The sequence below is a fragment of the Mustelus asterias genome, chromosome 9 (genome assembly GCF_964213995.1).
Source record: "Mustelus asterias chromosome 9, sMusAst1.hap1.1, whole genome shotgun sequence".
NCBI classification, from domain to species: Eukaryota; Metazoa; Chordata; class Chondrichthyes; order Carcharhiniformes; family Triakidae; genus Mustelus; species Mustelus asterias.
This window is the reverse complement of record NC_135809.1, coordinates 98,806,229-98,831,215: the sequence shown is the minus strand read 5'-3', so window position 1 is coordinate 98,831,215 and position 24,987 is coordinate 98,806,229. Positions and strand designations below refer to the sequence as shown.

Sequence of the window (24,987 nt, the reverse complement as noted above, 5' to 3'; positions counted from 1 at the left end):
AGACTTTGGCGGATAGGGTTAAAGAGAATCCTAAGGCGTTCTATAGGTATGTCAAGAACAGAAGGTTGGTTAGGGCAAGTTTAGGGCCAGTTATAGATGGCAGAGGGAAGTTATGTGTGGAACCGGAGGAGATTGGTGAAGCATTGAACCAATATTTCTCTTCGGTGTTCACGCAAGGGGACATGAATATAGCTGAGGAGGACACTGGGTTGCAGGGGAGTAGAATAGACAGTATTACAGTTGATAAGGAGGATGTGCAGGATATTCTGGAGGGTCTGAAAATAGATAAATCCCCTGGTCCGGATGGGATTTATCCAAGGATTCTCTGGGAGGCAAGAGAAGTGATTGCAGAGCCTCTGGCTCTGATCTTCAGGTCGTCGTTGGCCTCTGGTATAGTACCAGAAGATTGGAGGTTAGCGAATGTTGTCCCATTGTTTAAGAAGGGGAACAGAGACTTCCCCGGGAATTATAGACCGGTGAGTCTCACTTCTGTTGTCGGCAAGATGTTGGAAAAAATTATAAGGGATAGGATTTATAGTTATTTGGAGAGTAATGAATTGATAGGTGATAGTCAGCATGGTTTTGTGGCAGGTAGGTCGTGCCTTACTAACCTTATTGAGTTTTTTGAGAAAGTGACCAAGGAGGTGGATGGGGGCAAGGCAGTGGACGTGGTATATATGGATTTTAGTAAGGCGTTTGATAAGGTTCACCATGGTAGGCTTCTGCAGAAAATGCAGATGTATGGGATTGGGGGTGATCTAGGAAATTGGATCAGGAATTGGCTAGCGGATAGGAAACAGAGGGTGGTGGTTGATAGTAAATATTCATCATGGAGTGCGGTTACAAGTGGTGTACCTCAGGGATCTGTTTTGGGGCCACTGCTGTTTGTAATATTTATTAATGATCTGGATGAGGGTATAGTTGGGTGGATTAGCAAATTTGCTGATGACACCAAAGTCGGTGGTGTGGTAGACAGTGAGGAAGGGTGTCGTAGTTTGCAGGAAGACTTAGACAGGTTGCAAAGTTGGGCCGAGAGGTGGCGGATGGAGTTTAATGCGGAGAAGTGTGAGGTAATTCACTTTGGTAGGAATAACAGATGTGTTGAGTATAGGGCTAACGGGAGGACTTTGAATAGTGTGGAGGAGCAGAGGGATCTAGGTGTATGTGTGCATAGATCCCTGAAAGTTGGGAATCAAGTAGATAAGGTTGTTAAGAAGGCATATGGTGTCTTGGCGTTTATTGGTAGGGGGATTGAATTTAGGAGTCGTAGCGTTATGTTGCAACTGTACACAACTCTGGTGCGGCCGCACTTGGAGTACTGTGTGCAGTTCTGGTCCCCACATTACAGGAAGGATGTGGAGGCTTTGGAGAGGGTGCAGAGGAGGTTTACCAGGATGTTGCCTGGTATGGAGGGGAGATCCTATGAGGAGAGGCTGAGGGATTTGGGATTGTTTTCGCTGGAAAGGCGGCGGCTAAGAGGGGATCTTATTGAAACATATAAGATGATTAGAGGTTTAGATAGGGTGGATAGTGATAGCCTTTTTCCTCTGATGGAGAAATCCAGCACGAGGGGGCATGGCTTTAAATTGAGGGGGGGTAGTTATAGAACCGATGTCAGGGGTAGGTTCTTTACCCAGAGGGTGGTGAGGGATTGGAATGCCCTGCCAGCATCAGTAGTAAATGCGCCTAGTTTGGGGGCGTTTAAGAGATCCGTAGATAGGTTCATGGACGAAAAGAAATTGGTTTAGGTTGGAGGGTCACAGTTTTTTTTTTAACTGGTCGGTGCAACATCGTGGGCCGAAGGGCCTGTTCTGCGCTGTAATGTTCTATGTTCTATGTCTGATGGGGAGGGAGGAGGCGGGTCAGATGTTCCTCTGGAGTGGGGGGAGTGAGGCCAGACTGTCCTCTGGTGGGGGGTGGGGGGGGGGGGGGGTGGAGTGAGGCCAGACCATTCTCTGGGGTGGAGGGAGGGAGTGAGGCCAGATCGTTCTCTGGCAGGGGAAGGGAATGAGGCCAGATCGTTCTCTGGGTGGGGGGCGGGGGGGAGCATGAGGCCACACCATTCTCTGGCGGGGGGGGAGGGGAGGGAGGCGGGTAAGATGTATCTCTGGTCGGGGAAAGGGGGGGGGGGCGAGGCCCGGTCGCTCACTGGTGGAGCGGGGTAGATGGATCTCTGGTGGGGGAGGAGGGCGGCAGGGGGGTCCGCTGCCACTCTGCGGGCGATCGGTGGGGGGGGGAAGGGGGCAGGGTGTCGTGATCGATCTGGGTAGCGGCGGGGGGGGGGTGGATAAGAGGGACAGTGATGTCTGTGGGGGCCATCGGTCCCGCGTTTCGCTCCTGGGCCGCTTTCTCCGCTTTCTGCGGCCTGGGAGCGATCTGACACGGGCGCGCTTTTTCAATTTTTTTTCTAACTGCGCATGCGCAGTTCACTGCTCCGATCATTTCGGGCGCGCTAAACCGCGCCCACACTGCGAATGGGACCCGCGATTTTATTTTCAGGTTAAGTGCATATGGGGGCGCCTGAAGCAGATTTCTAAGTCGGATCTGAATAACGCCCAGATTCAGCACTTAGAATGAAAATGGTAAAATCAGGCCCAATGTCTCATTTTGTGACAATGGAATGCCCGTTTTTAAAGAAGGGTTGGAAACTTTATGAGACTTGCACCCCACCCCCTCACCTTCCACCTCTGGTAGAACTGCCCTTTCTTGGTTGATCATAATGGCATTCTGGATTGCTGCTGCTCACATCCCACTTCACACCAAATGCTCACACTCCGAATCAGAGTCAGCATTTGCTTGATTTTGCTGGATGAACATTTTCAGATATTGAACGGGATTCTCCCACTGGCAGGTTCGATGGCTGGAGGCCCAAGAATTGGTTTTACGCAGGCATGAATTTACAGCGAGATCTTCCGCTGGTGCCTGCCATGGCAGAAGGGGAAACAGCTGGAGGCTGGGGTGAAAATTATCTGCATCCCGCTAATGGGATGCAGATGAAAGTCCAGCCAGTCACGCTTGATTCTTCGCAGTGCCAGTGGGAAAACACGCCGGTGTGAGACACATTTGGAACAAAGTGGTATGCAGATATCTAGATTCGCATGAACAATGCGTGGAGTTGCCTCCAGGGTTCAGGATGGAGGCTGACTGCAACCTTGGGTCCTGCAACACCACAGCAATGAGTGGCAGGAGCTTCTGCAGGTGGACCTTCCAGATTCAATGTCCTGGAGGGGATTCACTTTCCAGCTTCAGAAATCAGAATGTTCCTGGGAGATCCATCTTCCAGTCTCAGGGTGCTCACAGAGATCCATCTGCATTTGCAGAAGGCCCACCTCCTTGTTTCAATAGTGGGTCAGTGATTTTGGATGCCCTTTTCAATATGGCACCCAGATAGGATGGCAGACTACACACCATCAGGCCTGAACCACCATGGAATAGGTGTAAGATCCCCGGTTGCATAATTAATTAGGTTGGCACTGGAAAATATGGTGTGTTTGCCTTCCAGGCACCACTGTGGGAAACACTCCACATTCCCGCCCCCACTACGCCACTTCATCCTCAGATGGGAAAATTTCATCCATTAACTTCCACTGCATCAAACAGTGGGGACCATTGCCCAATATCCACATGGATCCAAAATGAAAAAAAATTACCCAAATCTATTTTGTTAACATTGATAAAACTTGATCATACAATCAATCGTAGAACCCTACAGTGCAGAAGGAGGCCATTTGGTCCATCATGTCTGCACCAACCACAATCCCACCCGGGGCCACCCCCACAACCTCATGCATTTACCCAAGCTAGTCCCCCAGATACTAAGGGTCAATTTAGCATGGCCAATCCACCTAACCAGCACATCTTTGGACTGTGGGAGGAAACCAGAGCACCCGGAGGAAACCCACGCACACACGGGGAGAAGGCGCAAACTCCACACAGACAATGACACAAGCCGGGAATTGAACACGGGTCCCGATTTGGGTAATTTTTTTTCATTTTGGATCCATGTGGATATTGGGCAATGGACCCCACTGTTTGATGCAGTGGAAGTTAATGGATGAAATTTTCCCATCTGAGGATGAAGTGGCGTAGAGGGGGCGGGAATGTGGAGTGTTTCCCACAGTGGTGCCTGGAAGGCAAACACACCATATTTTCCAGTGCCAACCTAATTAATTATGCAACCGGGGATCTTACACCTATTCCATGGTGGTTCAGGCCTGATGGTGTGTAGTCTGCCATCCTATCTGGGTGCCATATTGAAAAGGGCATCCAAAATCACTGACCCACTATTGAAACAAGGAGGTGGGCCTTCTGCAAATACAGATGGATCTCTGTGAGCACCCTGAGACTGGAAGATGGATCTCCCAGGAACATTCTGATTTCTGAAGCTGGAAAGTGAATCCCCTCCAGGACATTGAATCTGGAAGGTCCACCTGCAGAAGCTCCTGCCACTCATTGCTGTGGTGTTGCAGGACCCAAGGTTGCAGTTGGCCTCCATCCTGAACCCTGGAGGCAACTCCACGCATTGTTCATGTGAAATTGGATATCTGCATGCCACTTTGTTCCAAATGTGTCTCACACCGGCTTGTTTTCCCACTGGCACTGCGAAGAATCAAGCGTGACTGGCTGGACTTTCATCTGCATCCCATTAGCGGGATGCAGATAATTTTCACCCCAGCCTCCAGCTGTTTCCCCTTCTGCCATGGCAGGCACCAGCGGAAGATCTCGCTGTAAATTCATGCCTGCGTAAAACCAATTCTTGGGCCTCCAGCCATCGAACCTGCCAGTGGGAGAATCCCGTTCAATATCTGAAAATGTTCATCCAGCAAAATCAAGCAAATGCTGACTCTGATTCGGAGTGTGAGCATTTGGTGTGAAGTGGGATGTGAGCAGCAGCAATCCAGAATGCCATTATGATCAACCAAGAAAGGGCATTTCTACCAGAGGTGGAAGGTGAGGCAGCAGGGCTGTGAGGCAGCAGTGCTAACCACTGTGCCATTGTGCCACACAAAATCCTATCCTTTCCTAGGCGGACACAAAAATCAAGAAGAATACATGTATTTTGAAAAGACTATGGTCATTCTCTTTGCATTGCTATCTGATTTTTGATATATCAAGAACAAAACACATTGCTCGCAAGCATCAGATCTTCTAAATGATTAAACTGTTTGATACATTTAATAATTTGTTTAAAGCTTTCATGTAAAGGTATAAAAAGTTTCCAAAATGCCATGTTTAATTTAAATAACTTGTTTTACTGTTCTCTCCATGCAGTACCTACGCCAGAGGAGATGTCGAGCCTAACTCCAGAGTCTTCCCCAGAGTAAGTAACTGCCCGTTGCTCACTGGTGCAGATACATTGTCAGGGTAGTTCACTGCTTATACGTCCCAACTACTTCCAACCCATTTGTCCATTTTTAAGTGAGATAAAGTCCATTATTGAATAGACTGTTCATCAGTGCAACTTCAAGATCCAGGACCCATTTGCAGCCTCCCTTCTCCCCATTAGCATTTTTTTTTGTATTTTAAATGCCTGTAAAATCTTTTCTGTCAGTGACTTTTGTGAGAAAGCTGTGCTTTGAATTCTTGCAGGTTCCCAGAACAATCACAGTTAGCTGAAGATATTCCAACCAGCAGACTTCAATTCCTAGCATTTACTAATGCAAGCGGTGTTTAATGATTGACAACCACAGCTGGCTATTCATAGACAATGCTTTGATTTTTTGATTGTAAAATTTTCTTTAAAAGTCGACAGACTCCTGAAGTTTGACTGTCTTTCCAGAATAAGTCGACAAGTCCATTGTCATTGTATGTCAGCTGTGGCTCAGTGGGTAGCACTCTCAACTCAGAGTCAGAAGGTTATGGATTCAAGTCCCACTTAGATCATAGAATCCCGACAGTGCCGAAGGAGGCCATTTGTCCCATCAAGCCTGCACCAACAACGATCCCACCCAGGCCCTATCCCCGTAACCCCACGTATTTTCCCTGCTAGTCTCCCTGACACTAAGGGCAATTTAGCATGGCCAATCAACCTAACCCGCGCATCTTTGAACCGTGGGAGGAAACCGGGGAACCTGGAGGAAACTCACGCACACAGAGGGAGAACATACAAACTCTGCACAGTCACCCGAGGCTGGAATTGAACCCGGGTCCCTGGCGCTGTGAGGCAGCAGAGACTTGAGCACCAAAACCTAGTTTGACACCCCAGTGAAGTATTGAGAGAGTGCTGCACTGTCAGGTGTACTATGTTTCGGAAGAAATGTTCAACCTAGGCCCTCTCAGGTGAAGGTAAATGATCCCCTGGCACTATTTTGAGGAAGGAGAAGTTATCCTCAATGTTTTAGCCATATTTGACTCTTAGCCAACATCGGAAACACAGAGTATCTGGTGATTATCACATTGCGGTTTGTGGAAACTTGCAAATTACTGCATGTTTCCTACATTGGAACAGTGATAATGGGGCAGAGACCCAAAACAGCTTTAACGCCAGTGGAATATTGTCCGTGTCTGTTGGGGAAGAGAAGTTCCTGGGGTGGTGGTTTCTGTGTTATGGGGGGAGCTTTTGTGTTCATAGGGGTTTGAGGGTGGGTGTTGTCCCATCTCCATTGGGAGTTCCTTTCCTTTATTTTAAATTTTGTTACACCCTTTAGAAATGGCAGCCTGATCTGTTAGGATGGGCTCTGCATGAGCCGGCCCCACCAGCATGACGTCGAGGGACCCACCTCCTCACTTTTTATTTTCAAAGTGTCTAAAACTAATTGTGTAGCTATATCCTTAGCACTCTGTTCCTGCAAGGCAAGGCAACTGGCGTTCTGCTTTTCCCACCAGAGAGTATACTTTGAAAAAAATTGGAAAGTTTGATCCTACACTTGGAAAGTATTTCACAGACTGTAAACACTTTTGAGGTGTCCTGATGTCACGAAAGGCTCTACATGGATGCAAATCTTTCCTTTTTTCCATGTGACTTCCAGGATGATCACTGGACCTAGGCCTTTGTTCCAGCAATTCCTGGGTTTCTAGAGAATCTGCCCTGCAGCTGATGTTACCGTTTCTATGTCGAAGACCCACAGTTGTTAGGCGAATAGTTTTCAGGGGAAAGAAGAGTTTGGAATTTGCCAGCTGAAAAAATAAGTCATGTTACAAAGTACGAGGTTAGATAATTATCTCAACCAATCTGCCCTGCCTTAGACCATTTCAGTCTGTCTCATTAGCCAAGCAAATACTGCATTAAATACTGCATTGTTGGGAGGCACTCTGGCTTGCAGACATTAGGCTGAACTCTGCATTATACTTACGCTTAGTCTTCTGGCTCTTCATGCCTGCTGTGTGTTACCCAGTGGCATGACGTGGAATCAATGGGATATCCCAGGTTACACCATCTCCCGCCATGGGGAGAAATGCCACAAGGAGGCCAGCATATCCCAGCGACTATTTATAATTAAATATGTTTTGACAGGGAAATGTAAATTTCTCCCCTTTTACCACTACCCAGCCCAGCGCACTACACCCCATTCCTCCTCCCCCCCCCCGCCCCGACCCCAACCCACTTTCCCTCTAATCTCTCCAGAAGCTGCTGAGAAAAGACTTCCTCTCTCAGCCATTCCTCGTACAGGTATCTATCCAGACAATGAGTTTTGTCAGGTTATTCAATATTGAAACTAAAGAAACGGAATATTTTGCTGGATTACTTCCATAAACATATCCCACCTCACCCAGACCTTGATCCTGCGTCTAAAATAAATGCTAATTTCGCAAAGCATTATTAAGAAAGCAACATTTCCAAATAAAACAAATATTTATTTTCTTTCATTTTCTTGCAAAGCTGTTGCTGCATAACTCATTAATGCATATTTCAAAGGTGTTTGCATAAAGTGTCATTTCCTGCAAACCTTCCACCAGCTCTAAGCTGCTGACAGCAGCATGTATTGAGATCGTTTGGACAGAATCATTGCACCCTGTTTAGTGTAGAAATCCATATTTCATGTGCTTCACAAGTAATCTCTAATTGCCGTGCCTAATGGTGCTTTCGGCTGTGCTAAATATTTATCAGTTTGCAATCAAAATAGTGCTTCTGTGATGATCTGTGCTGTGTTGGAGTTTTAAATCTGCCAGATTGACTAAAAGCAGAGCCTGTAAGGCCATCTTTTACACCCGGATCATCATTGAACCATGGAATCATAGCCTGATAAAGCACAGGAAGAGGTACTCTGTCCATTATGCCTTTGCTAACTCTTTGAAAGAACTGTCCAATTAGTCCCACTCCCCTGCTCCGTCCACATAGCCCTACAAATCCTTTCACGTCAAATACGTTCCAATTCCCCTTTGAAAGTTATTATTGAACCTGCTTCCCCCAGTCCTTCAAGGCAGTGCATCAGACCTCATTGCATTTTCTTTCCCTCATGTTGTCCTGGTTCTTTTACTAATTACCTTAAATCTGTGTCCTCTGGTTAGTGAGCCGTCAGCCACTGGAAACAATTTCTGCTTTTTTTTTGCTGTACCAAAACCCTTTAAGTTTTTGAACACCTCTATCAAATCTTCTTTAGCGTTCCCTGTTCTACAGAGAACCCCAGTTTTCTCTAGTTTCTCTACATAATCTTTCAGCCCAGGTGCCATTCTGGTAAATCCTCTTCATGCTCTCTAAGCCATTGACATGCTTCCTATATTGTGATGCCCAAAACTGAGCACAATACTCCAGTATAGGCCTAATGCTGGTTTCATTAAAGTTTTGTGTAACCTCTTTCCATTTGTGCTCTATGCCAGTATTTATACACAGTAAGAAGTTTAACAACACCAGGTTAAAGTCCAACAGGTTTATTTGGTAGCAAAAGCCACACAAGCTTTCGAGGCTCTGAGCCCCTTCTTCAGGTGAGTGGGAATTCTGTTCACAAACAGAACTTATAAGACACAGACTCAATCTGTGTCTTATAAGTTCTGTTTGTGAACAGAATTCCCACTCACCTGAAGAAGGGGCTCAGAGCCTCGAAAGCTTGTGTGGCTTTTGCTACCAAATAAACCTGTTGGACTTTAACCTGGTGTTGTTAAACTTCTTACTGTGTTTACCCCAGTCCAACGCCGGCATCTCCACATCAGTATTTATACAGCCAAGGATTCTGAATGCCCTTTGACAGCCTTCTCAGCTTGTCTTGCCACCTTCTTGTGTAGCTATATCCTTAGCACTCTGTTCCTGCATCCTTTTAAGATTCCACCTGACTTTTCTCATTCTTCCTATCAAAGTGAATCACCAATCACACCTCTCGATTAAATTTTAAAACAGCTTTATGTCTTCCCATTTCACCAAATACAACTTGCATTTACATAGAGCCTATATTGTAATATTGTGAACATCCCAGGGTGCTTCTCAGGAGCGTTATCCAACAACATTCACCAGTCCATTTATTTTCCCATGAAACCTATTACTGTCTTCTTCATAATGATCTTCATTTCCGAGCTTTGTGTTATTTACAAACTTTGAAAATATACCCTGTGGTTCCAAGTCTTAATAATATCATAAAGAGAAGCAGCCCTAACACTGACCCAGGGTGTTACCTTTAAAAACAAAAAAATGAATTACAAAGCAAAATAATGTGGATTCTGAAAACCTGTAGGTCAAGTAGCCTCTGTAGAGAGAAGTTAATGTTGCCAGAACTGTGCTGATGAAAGGTCCTCATCTGAAATGTTAAAATGCCTTTTCTCTGGGCAAATGCTGCATGGTCCCATGAACAGTTCTCGTGTTTCCTATTTTTTGTTCAAGTAATCCAGCCTGTTAAAGTTTCCCCTGGCACCAGCCGTGTGGGACCATGCATCAGAAGCAGGTGGTTATAAGTTGAGCATAAAAGCAGGAAAGGAAGTACGGGCTCGAACTCTTCGGCGACCCAAAAATTGCAGAGGAAAGATCAAGCTGTATGAACTGGTGTTTTACAAAGATTCATCAACATTTCTTTGCTTTCGTACTCTATACTGGCCCCAAGACCAAAAATTCCCACCTGAGGTCAACAGACCTTTAAGTGGTCCGTGAAATTTTCCATCCCGCCCACTGACAATTCCCGTGGCTGGCGGGACTGGAAAATTTACCCTTTTGCCTCTATTTCTAAAGCCCAGATTGCCATATGCTTTACTAACTGCCTTGTTAACTTGTCTTATCAGCTTCAACCATTTATGCACCTCTGCGCCTCCTTTGAAATAATTCTATTTAGCTGCATTGCCTCTCATCCTTCCTGTCAAATCACATCACCTCACTTTTCTGTGTTGCATTTCATCTATCATGCGTTCACATATTCCATTAGCCTGCCTACATCCTTTTGAAGTCTATTACTATTTTCCTTACTGTTTAATCCATCTCCCAAGTTTCGGGTATGTGTAAATGTCAAAATTGTGCTCCGTACTCCCTAGACCAAGTCAACTATATCAAAAGCAGTAATGGCCCAAGTACTCTCCTGTGACCCAATAATTGCAGAGGAAAGATCATGCTCTATGAACTAACGTTTTACAAAGGTTCATCATCATTTCTTTGCTTTCGTACTCAATGGACGGGATTTTCCGATTTCTGAGAAATACCATTTTATACCATTCCCCAGTCCAAAAAGCAGCCATTCACCACAACTTTCTGTTTCCTATCTGTCAAATAATTTAGCTGCTACTTCTCCTAGGCTTCAATTTGACCAACAATCCTATCATCTGGTACTTTCTCAAATGTTTTATGAAAGTCCATAAACACAACGTCAACAGCTCTGTTCCCATACCACTTAGCTGATCAAAAATAGTCAATCCAATTAGTCAGCATGATTTAATAAAAAACATTAGTTTTTAATAACATTCATTTTATTAAATAATTAAATTAATGTAATAATAAACAGGGGGCCCAGGCTGGCGATGCCAATGCCCAGGGGGCACCCACACCTGCTGCCCGACCCTCTGGAGGGTCTGGATTGCTTCCCTTCACTCCAGCTTCTGCAAAGCTGGAAGCCTCCTTTAAGATTTTACATTTTTGTATGTTACTTTTATGTGCTGATATTTTAAAAATGTGAAATCCAAACCTTCCTTTCAAGCCATGTTTGCTAATAGTTTTCCTTCACAGCTCAGTAATTGTACAGGAGCTGAGTGTGTTTGCAGTACAGGATGAGATGGAAATGGGAGCTTATTGAGTCATTCAAATAATTCAAATATTAACATCACAGTGGATGGAGCAATAAACAAAGAAATAACTGATGCATGTAACAATGGTATGGCAATTATCATGGAAGATTTAAATCTACATGTCGATTGGTCAAACCAGGTCGGTCAAGGTAGCCTTGAGGAGACGTTCCTGGAATGTATCCACGATAGTTTCCTTGAACAATATGTAATGGCACCTACAAGGGAGCAAGCTATCCTAGATCTGGTCCTGTGTAATGAGGTAAGTACAGTATGAGTTTTAACAACACCAGGTTAAAGTCCAACAGGTTTATTTGGTAGCAAATACCATAAGCTTTCGGAGTGCTGCTCCTCGAAGGAGCAGCGCTCCGAAAGTTTATGGTATTTGCTACCAAATAAACCTGTTGGACTTTAACCTGGTGTTGTTAAAACTCTTACTCTGTTCACTCCAGTCCAACGCCAGCATTTCCACATCCTGTGTAATGAGACAGGAATAATTAACGATCTCACAGTTAGGGATCCTCTTGGAAGGAGTGATCACAGTCTGGTTGAATTTAAAATGCAGATGGAGCATGAGAAGGTAAAATCCAATACCAGTATGTTGTGTTTAAAAAAAGGAGACTACAGTGGGTGAGGGAGGAGTTGGTAAGGTAGACTGGGAGCAAAAGCTTTATAGTGGACAATTGAGGACCAGTGGTGGAATTTCAAAGTGATTTTTCATAATGCTCAGCAATAGTATATCAGTGATAAGGAAGGACTGTAGAAAAAGGGATAATCAGCCATGGATATCTAAGGAAATAAAGGAGACTATCAAATTGAAAGAAAATGCATATAAAGTTGCAAGTGGGAAACTAGAGGATTAGGAAAACTTTAAAGGTTAACAGAAAGCCACAAAAAAAGCTGTAAAGAAAAGTAACCTAGATTATGAGAGTAAACGAGCTCAAAATATAAAAACAGACAGCAAAAGTTTCTACAAATATATAAAACGTAAGAGTGGCTAAGGTAAATATTGGTCCTTTAGAAGATGAGAAGGGGGATGTAATAACTGGAAATGAGAAAATGGCTGAGGCATTGAACAGGTATTTTGTGTCGGCCTTCACAGTGGAAGACACAAATAACATGCCAAAAATTGATGACAAGAAGGTTATGGAGGTGAGGACCTCTAGAAATGATCATTATCACTAAAGAAGTAGTGTTGGGCAAGCTAATGGGGCTAAAGGTAGACAAGTCTCCTGACCCTGATGGAATGCATCCCAGGGGACTAAAAGAGATGACGGGGGAAATAACAAACACACGAGTGGTAATTTACCAAAATTCACTGAACTCTGGGATGGTTCTGGAGGATTGGAAAACAGCAAATGTGACGCCACTGTTTATAAAGCAGGCAGACAAAAGGCGGTTAACAACAGGCCGGTTATCTTAACTTCTGTAGTGGGGAAAATGCTTAAATCTATCATCAAGGAAGAAATAGCGAAACACCTGGATAGTACTTGTCCCATTGGGAAGATGCAGCATGGGTTCATGAAAGGCAGGTCAAGTTTAACTAATTTACTGGAACTCTTTGAGGACGTTATGAGCGTGGTGAACAATGGGGAACCGGTGGATGTGGTGTATCTGGATTTCCAGAAGGCAGTCGACAAGTTACCACATCAAAGACTGCTACATAAGATAAAGATGCACGGTGTTACGGGTAATGTATTAGCTTGGATAGAGGATTGGTTAACTAACAGAAAACAAAGACTGGGGGTAAATGGGTTTTTTTCTGGTTGGCGATCAGTGACTAGTGGTGTGCCTCAGGGATCACAATTGTTTACAATTTACATAGATGATTTGGAGTTGGGTAATATGTCCAAGTTCGCAGGTGACATTAAGATGAGTGGTAAAGCAAAATGTATAGAGGACACTGAAAGTCTGCAAAGGGATACAGATAGTTTAAGTGAGTGGACAAGGGCCTGGCAGATGGAGTACAATGTTGGTAAATGTGAAGTCATCTATTTTGGTAGGAATAACAGCAAAATGGACTATTATTTAAATGGTAAAAAATTACAGCATGCTGCTGTGCAGAGGGACCTGGGTGTCCTTGCGCATGAATCACAAAAAGTTGCTTTACAGGTTTACAGAATTTTGTCCTTCACTGCTAGAGAGATGGAGTTTAAAAACAGGGAGGTTATGTTGCAGCTGTGTAAGGTGCTGGTGAGGCCACACCTGGAGTACTGTGTACAGTTTTGGTCTCCTTACTTGAGAAATGATATACTGGCACTGGAGGGGGTGCAGCGGAGATTCACTAGGTTGATTCCGGAGTTGAGAGGGTTGGCTTATGAGGAGAGACTGAGTAGACTGGAACCAAACTCATTAGAATTTAGAAGAATGAGGTGGGGATCTTATAGAAACATATAAGATTAGAAGGGAATAGATAAGATAGAAGCAGGGAGGTTGTTTCCATTGGTGGGTGAAACTAGAACTAGGGGGCATAACCTCAAAATAAGGGGGAGCAGATTTAGGACTGAGTTGAGGAAGAACTTCTTCACTCAATGTGTTATGAATCTGTGGAATTCCCTGCCCAGTGAAGCAGTTGAGGCCACCTCATTGAATGTTTTTAAGGCAAAGACAGATACATTTTTTAACAGTCAAGGAATTAAGGGTTAGTGAGCAGGCGGGTAAGTAGAGCTGAGTCCACGAAAAGATCATCCATGCTCGTGGGGCAACGTGACCTACTCCTGCTCCTAGTTCTTATGTTATTATGTTCAAGATTCTTAACGCTACTGAACAAGTTGAAAATAGATCGTTCCAGAAACAAGAGAAAGAGAGAGGGAGAGAACATGGGATAAAGCTCAGAAGAAGGAAGATAGATTGACACATCGAACAAAGCTGAATCACACTTTGGGGCGGCACGGTAACACAGTGGCTAGCACTGCTGCTTCACAGCTCCAGGGACCTGGGTTCGATTCCCGGCTTGGGTCACTGACTGTGTGGAGTTTGCACATTCTCCTCGTGTCTGCGTGGGTTTCCTCCGGGTGCTCTGGTTTCCTCCCACAGTCCAAAGATGCGCGGATTAGGTTGATTGGCCATGCTAAAATTGCCCCTTAGTGTCCTGAGATGCGTAGGTTAGAGGGATTAGCGGGTAAATGTGTAGGGATATGGGGGTAGGGCCTGGGTGGGATTGTGGTCGGTGCAGACTCGATGGGCCAGATGGCCTCTTTCTGCACTGTAGGGTTTCTATGATTCACACAGTGAATGGTGTAAGCTCAAAGAGAGGTAGCTGAGACTGAGCACCTTCGTAACATTAAGAGGGAATTGAGCAGACGTTTGGCAAGAAAAACAATGGGATGTACATAGTGAACTCTCTGTATTTGGTTTTTGAATAGTGGGCTGAAATATTCATTGTTACATTCTTACATTCCTACATTCCAATAATTTATTACACACTGGGCTGAATTTAATCAACCCAATGGGGATTTTGCACATCTGTCTGAGAACTGACAAGAACTGTCCATCAGTTCCATGAGGGAGGCCAGATGGTATGAAGTGCTTTTTCAGAAACTTAGTTGACCACCATCAGCTCTTCCCCAGGATACAGGAGCCTGACAGCGCAAGTCCTGCCAGCCAATCTGCAGCCATCAAATCCTTATTGCCATCAGTGTCATCAGGAGTGGTGGCAGCTGCTGGCAATGCACCCACCAGAGACCCAGGACAAAGGTGAGTGATGGCAGGATGGGGATCTCAGTGTAGGGGCTCACAGGAGGACCGTGCAGGGGAATCGGACACAAGGGCAGGTAGGTAGCTTTCAGCAGTTTGCTGGGTGGCTTTCAGGAGATAATGAAAAGCCATACAGATCCCAATGACCACTAAATTGCGGTGGTCTCAGTAATAATGAGTGTCAATTGGCTCACTAACGACTTTAAATGGCATGTTGCCACGTGTTATGGAACAGGTCAGAAACTCCACAAAGTGTTTAATGGAACCTGCCTGGATTTTTTAAGTTTTGCATCTTGAATTTGGCTAGGATAAGCATGATATGTTTCACTTCAGGTATGATTCAAATGATTCACGAGGGAACTTTTATCAAACAAATTTTAATTAAGAATATGGTTAACATGTATGGAATGAAAATTACCAATAACGTTTATCAATTACAAACAAAAATAAAACAACCACGATAATGTATAACCCTTAACAAATATATCTAACTTGTTCCAATCAAACCAAAACCTTCCATAGATAAAACCCTTTAAACAGGTTCAACACAACAAAGTCTAATGCTCACGTGATACTGGAATTGAGTCCTTTGGTTGGAGAATTGAAAACCCCCAGTCTTGTAAGTTCTAGTAGTCCTCTTGACACACCCAGAACAGTTTGAAGTCAGAACAGCTTCCCAGAAGCCCAAGTAGACTCTGGTCAAGCCACCAACAGCTGATTTTCTACTCCAGGAAGGCAAGACCTTGTTTGCAGATAACCAGCAGAATTTCCAAATAAAACAGGGAGAGAGAAACACTTCTTTTCGGCTTGCTGTTCCTTCCAAAACTCAAACCTGCAGCTCCAAACCCAAAATGAAAATGTCACCTGACCTGCCAACCAGTTTTCTTTCGAACAATGCAAGGTCATAAAACGAATCTCAGGAAGTACCTGAGGCCCCCATTTATGTCACTTAAGGAGCAGTGAAAGGAGATCTGGTAGACAGCTCGGCAGCAATGAGGAACACTGAAGCTGTGAGAGCTCCAGAGACCATGATTTAAACTAAAAACCTTTCTCAAAGATACACTAATGTCACACACATCTGGATTGAAATCCTGTGTCAGCCTCTTATACTTCCGACTTAATCAGGGAAGGTTACCCTGCCATTGGGAGAGTGAAGTGGAGTCTCCCTGAACTGAGACCAGCCACCATTGTTCTCAGTGCGAGGGGCTTGATTAAATTCCACCCACCATTTAGCTTGTTGTACTATCCAAAGGAAATAGTTTGAATTGAGGCTTACATTTAGAGTTGTCAATCTTGGTTAATTCCCTAAATGTTAGATTCTCAGTTGAGCCTATTGTCTCAATCAAAAATTATAAACGTTTTTAGAAGTGACAAGTTATATGTATCATAGTGATTGCTGAGTTTGCCTAGGGTGATTAATAAATTCTCCTTCCTTTTTATCCTCTTTTCTTTATTTATTTTCTGTTTCTTTTTCTGGACTTCTGTCCCCACCACTCGCTGAAGCTTCACTCTCCAGGAAGACTATCCCAACAACCTAACCAGTAGTTAATGTGTGCCAGTAAAACTAGAAGCCATGCAGTTTTACAAAAGAGAATTTGCTATTACTTTGCATGCTTCAATAACCCTTCCTCCCAAAGCAGGACTATTGCCAGGATTTATTGGCATGATGGATACGCACTGGAGATTGTGATCTTTGAGCAATTAGGTGGGAAATCACGAACCTCTTAATTTTCTGCAATTTCAATATCTCTGCTAAGTTTCTCAATGACTATTTAATGTCACTTCATTTTTGTATGACATAATTAGAATAAACTATTTCAAAATTGTAAGTTTTCCAATAGGGATTGCCCTTACTCCTAACATGCTGAATCCAGATTTATAAACCTGCATTCCGACTTGTTTATCTGCTTAATGAAGCTTTAAATTGGCTTATTAAGAAACCAATCTTGATTTTTTAAAAATAAACAACATTTTTTAAAATGTTCCCATTATCACTAACATGTGGTGAATGCTTCAGCTTCAGGTTGGTAACTGAAAAGGCAGGAGAATGGGGATGAGAAAAATATCAGCCATGATTGAATGGCGGAGCAGACTCGATGGGCCGAGTGGCCTAGTTCTGTTCCTATGTCTTATGGTCTTATGAAACAAGGAAGGACCATAGGCACAAGCAAGTTTTGGCTGACATAGAGTGCCTCTTTTACAATGGAGTGGTCTTCCACAAGAGAGCAGGCAATTAAATCTTGCTGCAACACAATATTATATTTATGTACAGTCCTAATGAGTCAATGGTCTAGAAATATAATAGAACTGTTCATTAAGGATCTGGAGTTACCAGATATAATTTATAGGTTCGATCTTCAATTGAAGTATGAAGGGAAAAACTGCCAGCTCTGCCTTTCTGGTCCAATGGCCTACAACTCCAGTCAGTTGATCACTGGAGATACATTTGTACGTCTTGTTAACACTTCAGAAAGCTAGATACCATGGAAAGGTTAGGTGACCATGGTAAGTGAAAATGAGACGGGGAAGAGAATGAAATCTTTCAGGCATGTGTAGTCAAAATTCTCCTTTTATTTTCTTTAGACTTGCCAAAAAGTCGTGGTTTGGTAACTTCATCAATTTGGACAAAGAGGAGCAGATATTTGTGGTCATCAAGGACAAGCCATTGAGTTCCATTAAAGCAGACATTGTCCATGCCTTCCTTTCAGTAAGTATGAATTTGTGCTGAAGATACAGCTGCATTTTTAGGAGAAGATTCTCATCTTTTTGCTGCCTGTAATTAAAATGAGACATTGCCTTCGTGAAGTTATCACCTTTCTATATTTAATAATCATAGAATATTTAATTTTCTAAAGACACAGGCATTGGCACATTTCATACCCACAATGATACATCAATCAAATAATGGGTCAAGCAGTAAATCATTTCTCAATAAAGAAAGAAATATGGTATGGTTGAAATTTGGGAAAAGGTACCAATGCAAAAAATTGCTACTGAAACTGGAAGATGTAGAAAATCAATTTCTGATTTTTCCATCATGAAGTTTATATTCATTCTAATTGTATGAAAAATATAAATCTTAAAACAGCATTCTTACCTAAAGAGAGTATTTATTGAGAAATGATTTACTGCTTGACCCATTCTTTTATTGATGTATTATTCTGGGTATGAAGTGAGCCCATGCCTATGTGGTTCTCCCATGGTATGTGGGTTTGTGATCTTATTTGTCTAGTTAAGAAGAATCAAAGAGCAGAGGCCTGGTATCTCCCCACGGAGAAGGAAAACTCAATGGATAATCACGAGAGAGATGGGCTCTTGAAATCACATTGCAGAAACTCAGTCGAGCAAGCTGGGAAGATCTAACAAGCAGTGGCAGAATAGAACATTGTGTAAAAACAGGGCAGAACAGAATCTTTTTATTTGCTTGTTGCAGTGAAGCTTATTACTTTGGCTACTGTTAAGAATAAATGACAAATATTCTTTGAAATTTGTATCTGTGCTTTAAGTAATCATATCATAGAATCATAGAATCCCTACCGTACAGAAGGAGGCCATTCGGCTCATCAATACTGCACCGACCACAATCCCACCCAGGCTTTATTCCCGTAACCCCACATATTTACCCTACTAATCCCCTGACATTAGGGTCAATTTGGCATGGCTAATCAACCTAATCTGCACATTTTTGTGGTTTTGATAAATCAATTCTTACTTTAAATTTTTGCAAACTATCCATAACAACAGTGTCTTAAGATTTTAACCCTCCTCACCCCTTATAAGCAATCAGACAGTTGAGCAGTTAAAAGCAGGGAAATCCACTTTCACCACCCCTCCTCTGACTCATCCCAATTTTCATGAAGCAACTGATTCAGAGATGCATCTTCTAGTTTCCAGTAGGTCGCTAACAAATATGTTTAAATCCAGGTTTGATTATGTAGTTAAGACCTTGAAGCAATTTTAAGTCAGTGAGATAGAAATCCGCTCAGTGGTAAACAACTTAGTAATGTTTCAGATTGACATAACTTGCAGGAAAATTTGAAAGAGCATGCATTTCCAGTAAGATAGATTACTAGAATCTGTACTTTTCATTAATGCATTGTCAAGGCATTTATGTACTTGGAGATTGCTTCATTTTCGTTTGTCTGTCTCACTCATCCTTGAGTAGGCAATTTAAGCTTCTCTTGGGTGCCATTTTTGCTACTCAAAGCAGCGGAGAGACAATATTATATCTGACTTTCCAGGGAAATTAATAATGAATCAAGGACTGGAACTCATTAAAGCTAATGTAAACAAGAAAACGGTATTTTAAAAAAATAATAGCACTAAAGACTGACAAATCGTAGGAATGTAGGAACAGAAATGCGCCATCTTGTCCCTTGAGCCTGTTCTGCAATTTAGTGAGATCGTGCCTGATCTGCAACCTACAGTACCTGCCTTTGCCACAGGAACTGATGGTTTCAATCTCAGGCTTTTAAAGGATGTAAGTGATAACATTTGAAATGCGCTAATCATAATCTTCCATAGTGCTCTCAATTCAGGGATTGTCCTTTTAGATCAGAAAACTGCAAATGTAACTCTGTTATTTAAGAACCGTGAGAGAACCTGTGTGGGCAAGTCATTGGAATTTATAATCACGAACAGAGTGACTTAGAGAACTTTAAGTTGACTAGAGAGAGCCAACATGGATTTATAAAGGCTAAATCATGTGGAATGAACTTAATTGAATTTTTTGAGTCAATGACTAAAGTAGTAGACAGGGGAATGTCTATAGATGTAGTTTAAATGCATTTCCAGAAGATATCCAATAAAGTTCCACATGAGAGACTATTAGGTAAAATTAATACTCATGGAATTGAAGGCAAATTGTTGACCTTATTAAGAGATTGGTTGGACATTAGATGACAAGAGACTAGGAATAATAGACATGCAGTTGAATTGTAAGAGAGCAACTGACAGCAGCCCACAAGAATCTGTGTTGGAGCCTCTACTATTCAGTATACATATACTGCACAAGTATTACAATAGAGGATCATGTATCCAAATTTATTTATGTCACAAATATTAATGATGTAATAAGTAGTGTAGATGGGACCACTAAAATGTTGTAATCAGATGGAAACAAAAACAAAAGATTAATGGATAAATAAATTAATAAAACTAAAGTGCTAAAATGTAAAAGGAGGCAAGTTTTTGTACAACTATCAAAAGCCCTGAACTGCAGCACACTGTGCAGTTTAGGTCATCACACCGTAGGGTCTTTGAACTGGCGCAGCTCAGCTTAACCAGAATTTTACCAGGTTCTAAGTTTTAGATTATAGGAAGAAATTCCATAAACCATGCTTTTATTCCCCAAAATATGGAAGGTTAAAGGGTGATTTCATTGATTTTTTTAGGATTATGAAAAGATTATGATAGGAACGTTTGCTGTTTTTTGGGGAAGTCTAGAATGACCTTGAAATCAGCGCCAAGCTGTTCAAGGGAGAAATGAGTGTGAAATACTCAGCAGGTCTGGCTGTATCTGTTGAGACTGAAACAGAGTTACATTGCAGGTCTATGACCTTTCATCAGAATTGAGGTAGGTTAGAAACATAATAGGTTCTGAGCAAGGGAAAGAGTGAGGATGGGTAGATCTGTGGTAGGGTGGAGGCATGAGAGGTTCAATGACGAAAGGTTTCATGGTGCAACAAAGTGAAGGAGGACCAATAGGAAGCGTTAGTATGGAAGGCTGCATTGGCAAAACAGATGCGACAAAGACAGAAAAACTGGGAGAATGGAATACAGTCCTTACAGTAAGCAAGGTGTGAGGGAGCATTGTTAAAGTAGCAGTGGGTTTAGTAAGGTCATATTGACTATTGGTTGAAAGTCTATCACCAGAAATGGGGAGAGAGAAGTCAGGAAGGGAAGGGAAGAGTTGGAGATGTACATGTGAAAGTGAAAGAAGGGTGGAAATTGGAGTAAAATCAGTGAAAATTTCCAGTTCAGATTGAGAGCATCAAATAGCACTGCTACAGTCATTAATGTTTCAAAAAATGAGATAAGGGAGGCAGCCTGAGTAGAACTGGAAAATGAAAATGCTGGTGTTACTCAGTAGGTCAAGCAGCATCTCTGGAGAGAAACAGAGTTGACAATTCAGGTTGATGGTGTTTCGTCAGAACCGAGGCAGAATTTGTGATGATGAGCTCCCAGGGGTTTACATAGAAACATAGAAACCCTACAGTGCAGAAGGAGGCCATTCGGCCCATCGAGTCTGCACCGACCACAATCCCACCCAGGCCCTACCCCCACATATTTACCCGCTAATCCCTCTAACCTACGCATCTCAGGACTCTAAGGGGCAATTTTTTTAACCTGGCCAATCAACCTAACCTGCACATCTTTGGACTGTGGGAGGAAACCGGAGCACCCGGAGGAAACCCACGCAGACACGAGGAGAATGTGCAAACTCCACACAGACAGTGACCCGAGCCGGGAATCGAACCCGGGACCCTGGAGCTGTGAAGCAGCAGTGCTAACCACTGTGCTACCGTGCCGCCCAGCCGCCCCAGTTTATTCCTGTTCTTTTCTTCTTTCGACCTGGTACCTTGCAATTTTAAAAAAATATTCTGTTCATGGGTGCCGGTGTCCCTCGCTAAACCAGTATTTATTGCCCATCTCTTCTTTCCCTCAGGAAGGTAGCAGTGAACAGCCTTTCATAACCTCTGCAGTCCATGTGTTGTCCTGTCTTTCATGTTGAAGTTTTCTTTTCCCAGAGATTCTCCCTCTAGCCCAAGCTAGGCAATTCTTCCAGGCTCATATCAACTCCCCACAAAGTTGGCCCTTTCAGTTAGAGACCAAGCTGCTACTCGGCGAAACTTCTTTGTTAAATCAAAGCTCAAAGTGGGACCTGACTCATCGTCTGAACTATATGTTTCACTTTCACCCTTTAAGCTTTTATTTAGCCAGTTCCTATTTTCTGACTGCCTTCTCTCTTTGAAGCTCTCTAACGCTGTCCCTTTCCACTCAGTAAGTAGTCTCACAACACAAGGTTAAAGTCCAACAGGTTTATTTGGTAGCATGAGCTTTCAGAGCATTGCCCCTTCATCAGGTGATCACTCATTTGTTGCATTCTTGCCAGTTTTTTTTCCATTTCTCCCTTTCTTCTATTTCTAATTTGAGCTTTTTGATTTCTCTTTCTTCCTCTCTTTCAAGCTGCTTCATCTACAACTCTCCTGCCAATCCTATTAGCCCATCCTGAGTTAATTGTTGCAAATCACTCTGGGATAAATCTTTCCTCTCCAGGAAAGCTTTGCAACTGACACAGCCATTCTGCTTTCACTTTGTGAGGTAAAATTGTCATGTCCACAAGGTAAATTTCTAAATACACATTGTTGTATCAGCTGCAAGCACACATTCAAAAATCATGGGCTAACTTTGCGTGGGATTTTACATAAAGTCAATGAATGCAAAATCATAGGTGGTTTGACTGTGTCTCCAAACTAAACTAGTAGTTGACAACAATCAAGGCATACCCACCCGATAGGAAAAAGCAGTTCAGACCAGTATTCTTATTCCCCGGTTTTTACTGTTTTTACCTTCTGGGCAAAACTGAATCCCCCCTCCCCAGTGCCCAATTAAAACATCTCAGATAAAGCCACGCGCTGAAGGCAGTGACCAGTTTAGAACCAAACGTGGGTGAGTGGATAGAGAATGAGCAGGTTCATTTATGGAAGATTCTTGTAGCCCGCAAACTTTCATCCCATCAGTCCAAACTAAATTTGAATCCAGGTTTAAGAGGTGCCAGAACAAGCAGGGTAACCCAATTCCATTTGTGACTTATTGGGCGGGATTTTCTGGCCACGCTTGCCCCAAAACCGGAAAATCCTGCTCGAGGTCAATGGACGTTTGCATAGTCCACCCCACCCCTCTCCCGCTGTGATTCCCATGGTGGGCAGGATGGGAAAACTTCCCCCATTGTTTATCCCTTTCACTGCCAGAAACAAAACCAGAGATGAGATCACCATGTGATAAGTTGTTACGCGGAAGTGTGATAGCTTATTCCATCAAATTGAAGTTATTGAAGGAGCTTAACTGCAACTCCATCCAGACTATTGTTAAAGCTGCACCGTAATTTGGTTTTAAATAAATCTGTTTTTCTTTTTCAAAAAATGCACTGTAGCCCAAATTTCTGAAATGCAAGCAAAAATGCTGCAAAATTATTGAATTCCTACAGTGCAGAGCAGGCCATACAGCCCGTCGAGCCTACACCGACAACAATCCCAACCAAGTCTTATCCCCGTAACCCCCTATGTATTTACCCTGCTAGTCCCTTGACACTAAGGGGCAATTTAGCATGGCCAATCAACTTAACCTGCAAATCTTTGGATTGTGGGAGGAAACCAGAGCACCCGGAGGAAACCCACGCAGACACGGGGAGAAGGTGCAAACTCCACACAGACAGTTACCCAAGACCGGAATTGAACCCGGGTCCCTCGTGCTGTGAGACAGCAGTGCTAACCATTGTGCCTCTGTATCTTAAAGGAAAAAGGTCCGTTAATATACTGACTGCCCTAGCTGTCAGCTCAGCTCGCCTGTCAAGGGTGTTAGCCTGCCTTTCTTTTGTTTAGCTGTTGGCCAAGTTGCAATGTGTTCACAACATTTTCTCTTTCTCTTTGACACCTGAAAGTAGGTGCACTGGGCAAGTTCAGTGATCATTTCAGACGATGCTCCTTCATATGGGCAGCAATGTCATCATAACTTCAGATTGAACTGGCAGTCCGGAATATTAACCATTCAGAATTACTTTTTAAAAGCAGCAGACTGGGGAGACTGATGTAAATTCACATGACAGCTGGCTGAAGTTTATCATTTGGCTTCTGTTAATATTTCACCTCAGGGTATTTCCTCTTCTACAAGTTTGATCAGAATGGACATGCAAATAAATGAGCTGCATAATTCAACTGAAGATTCTCATATCATCTGCAATATTTAAAGTCTCAATATGAAATAAACTTGTTTCCAATGATTATATATCCATCAGGCAAATTATGAATTAGTTGCATGGACTGTTTGTGTCCTCGAGGTGTTGGAATGCTAAGAGTGCGATTACTGTTAGAGGAGGCTGCAGTTGCTGTCAACTCCATCACTTCAGCCATGTTACTTTTTGCCATTCTTAAGGAGTACTGAGATGTCTGACTGTCTTCTTTGAGAAGATGTGTTTTCCAGAACTAGTCTACATCCTCAAAACTCCGTCCAGAGCAGTTTTCCCAGATGTCCAGGAGAAGATTATCTAAACATTTGAGAGGATGAAAATGAAGCAGAGAAAGCTAAAATTGAGAAGGAGAGAAAACGGCAGAAGAAGCTGTTTCACTATAAACACACAGTAAGAAGTCTCACAACACCAGGTTAAAGTCCAACAGGTTTATTTGGAATCACGAGCTTTCGGAGCGCTGCTCCTTCATCACCTTACCTGATGAAGGTGCAGCGCTCCGAAAGTTCGTGATACCAAATAAACAAAGAACAAAGAAAATTACAGCGCAGGAACAGGCCCTTCGTCCCTCCAAGCCTACACCGACCATACTACCCGACTTAACTACAACCCCCTGCCCTTCCGGGGACCATATCCCTCTATTCTCATCCTATTCATATATTTGTCAAGACTCCCCTTAAACGTCACTATTGTATCCGCTTCTACTACCTCCTCCAGCAACGGGTTCCAGGCACCCACTACCCCCTGTGTAAAAAATCTGCCTCGTACATCTCCTTTAAACCTGTGCCCCCTAGTAATTGACTCTTCCACCCTGGGAAAAAGCTTCTGACTATCCACTCTGCCCATGCCTCTCATAATCTTGTAGACTTCTATCAGGTCACCCCTCAACCTCTGTCGTTCCAGTGAGAACAACCCAAGTTTCTCCAACCTCTCCTCATAGCTAATGCCCTCCATACCAGGCAACGTCCTGGTAAATCTTTTCTGTACGCTATCCAAAGCCTCCACATCCTTCTGGTAGTGTGACGACCAGAATTGAACACTATATTCCAAGTGCGGCCTAACTAAGGTTCTATAAAGCACCAACATGACTTGCCAATTTTTAAACTCAATGCCCGGCCGCTGAAGGCAAGCATGCCGTATGCCTTCTTGACTACCTTCTCCACCTGCATTGCCACTTTCAGTGACCTGTGTACCTGTAC

At 43.2% G+C, this 24,987-nt stretch overlaps 1 protein-coding gene across 1 annotated transcript in view; it reads left to right on the top strand.

Annotated features, from left to right (window-relative positions):
* LOC144498863 (serine/threonine-protein kinase BRSK2-like) overlaps nucleotides 1-24,987 on the top strand; it is a 638,052-nt gene that overhangs the window by 528,154 nt on the left and 84,911 nt on the right. Inside the window, 2 exon segments of the mRNA XM_078220644.1 lie at nucleotides 5,272-5,320; nucleotides 17,407-17,530. Coding sequence (XP_078076770.1) covers nucleotides 5,272-5,320; nucleotides 17,407-17,530 — 173 coding nt within the window.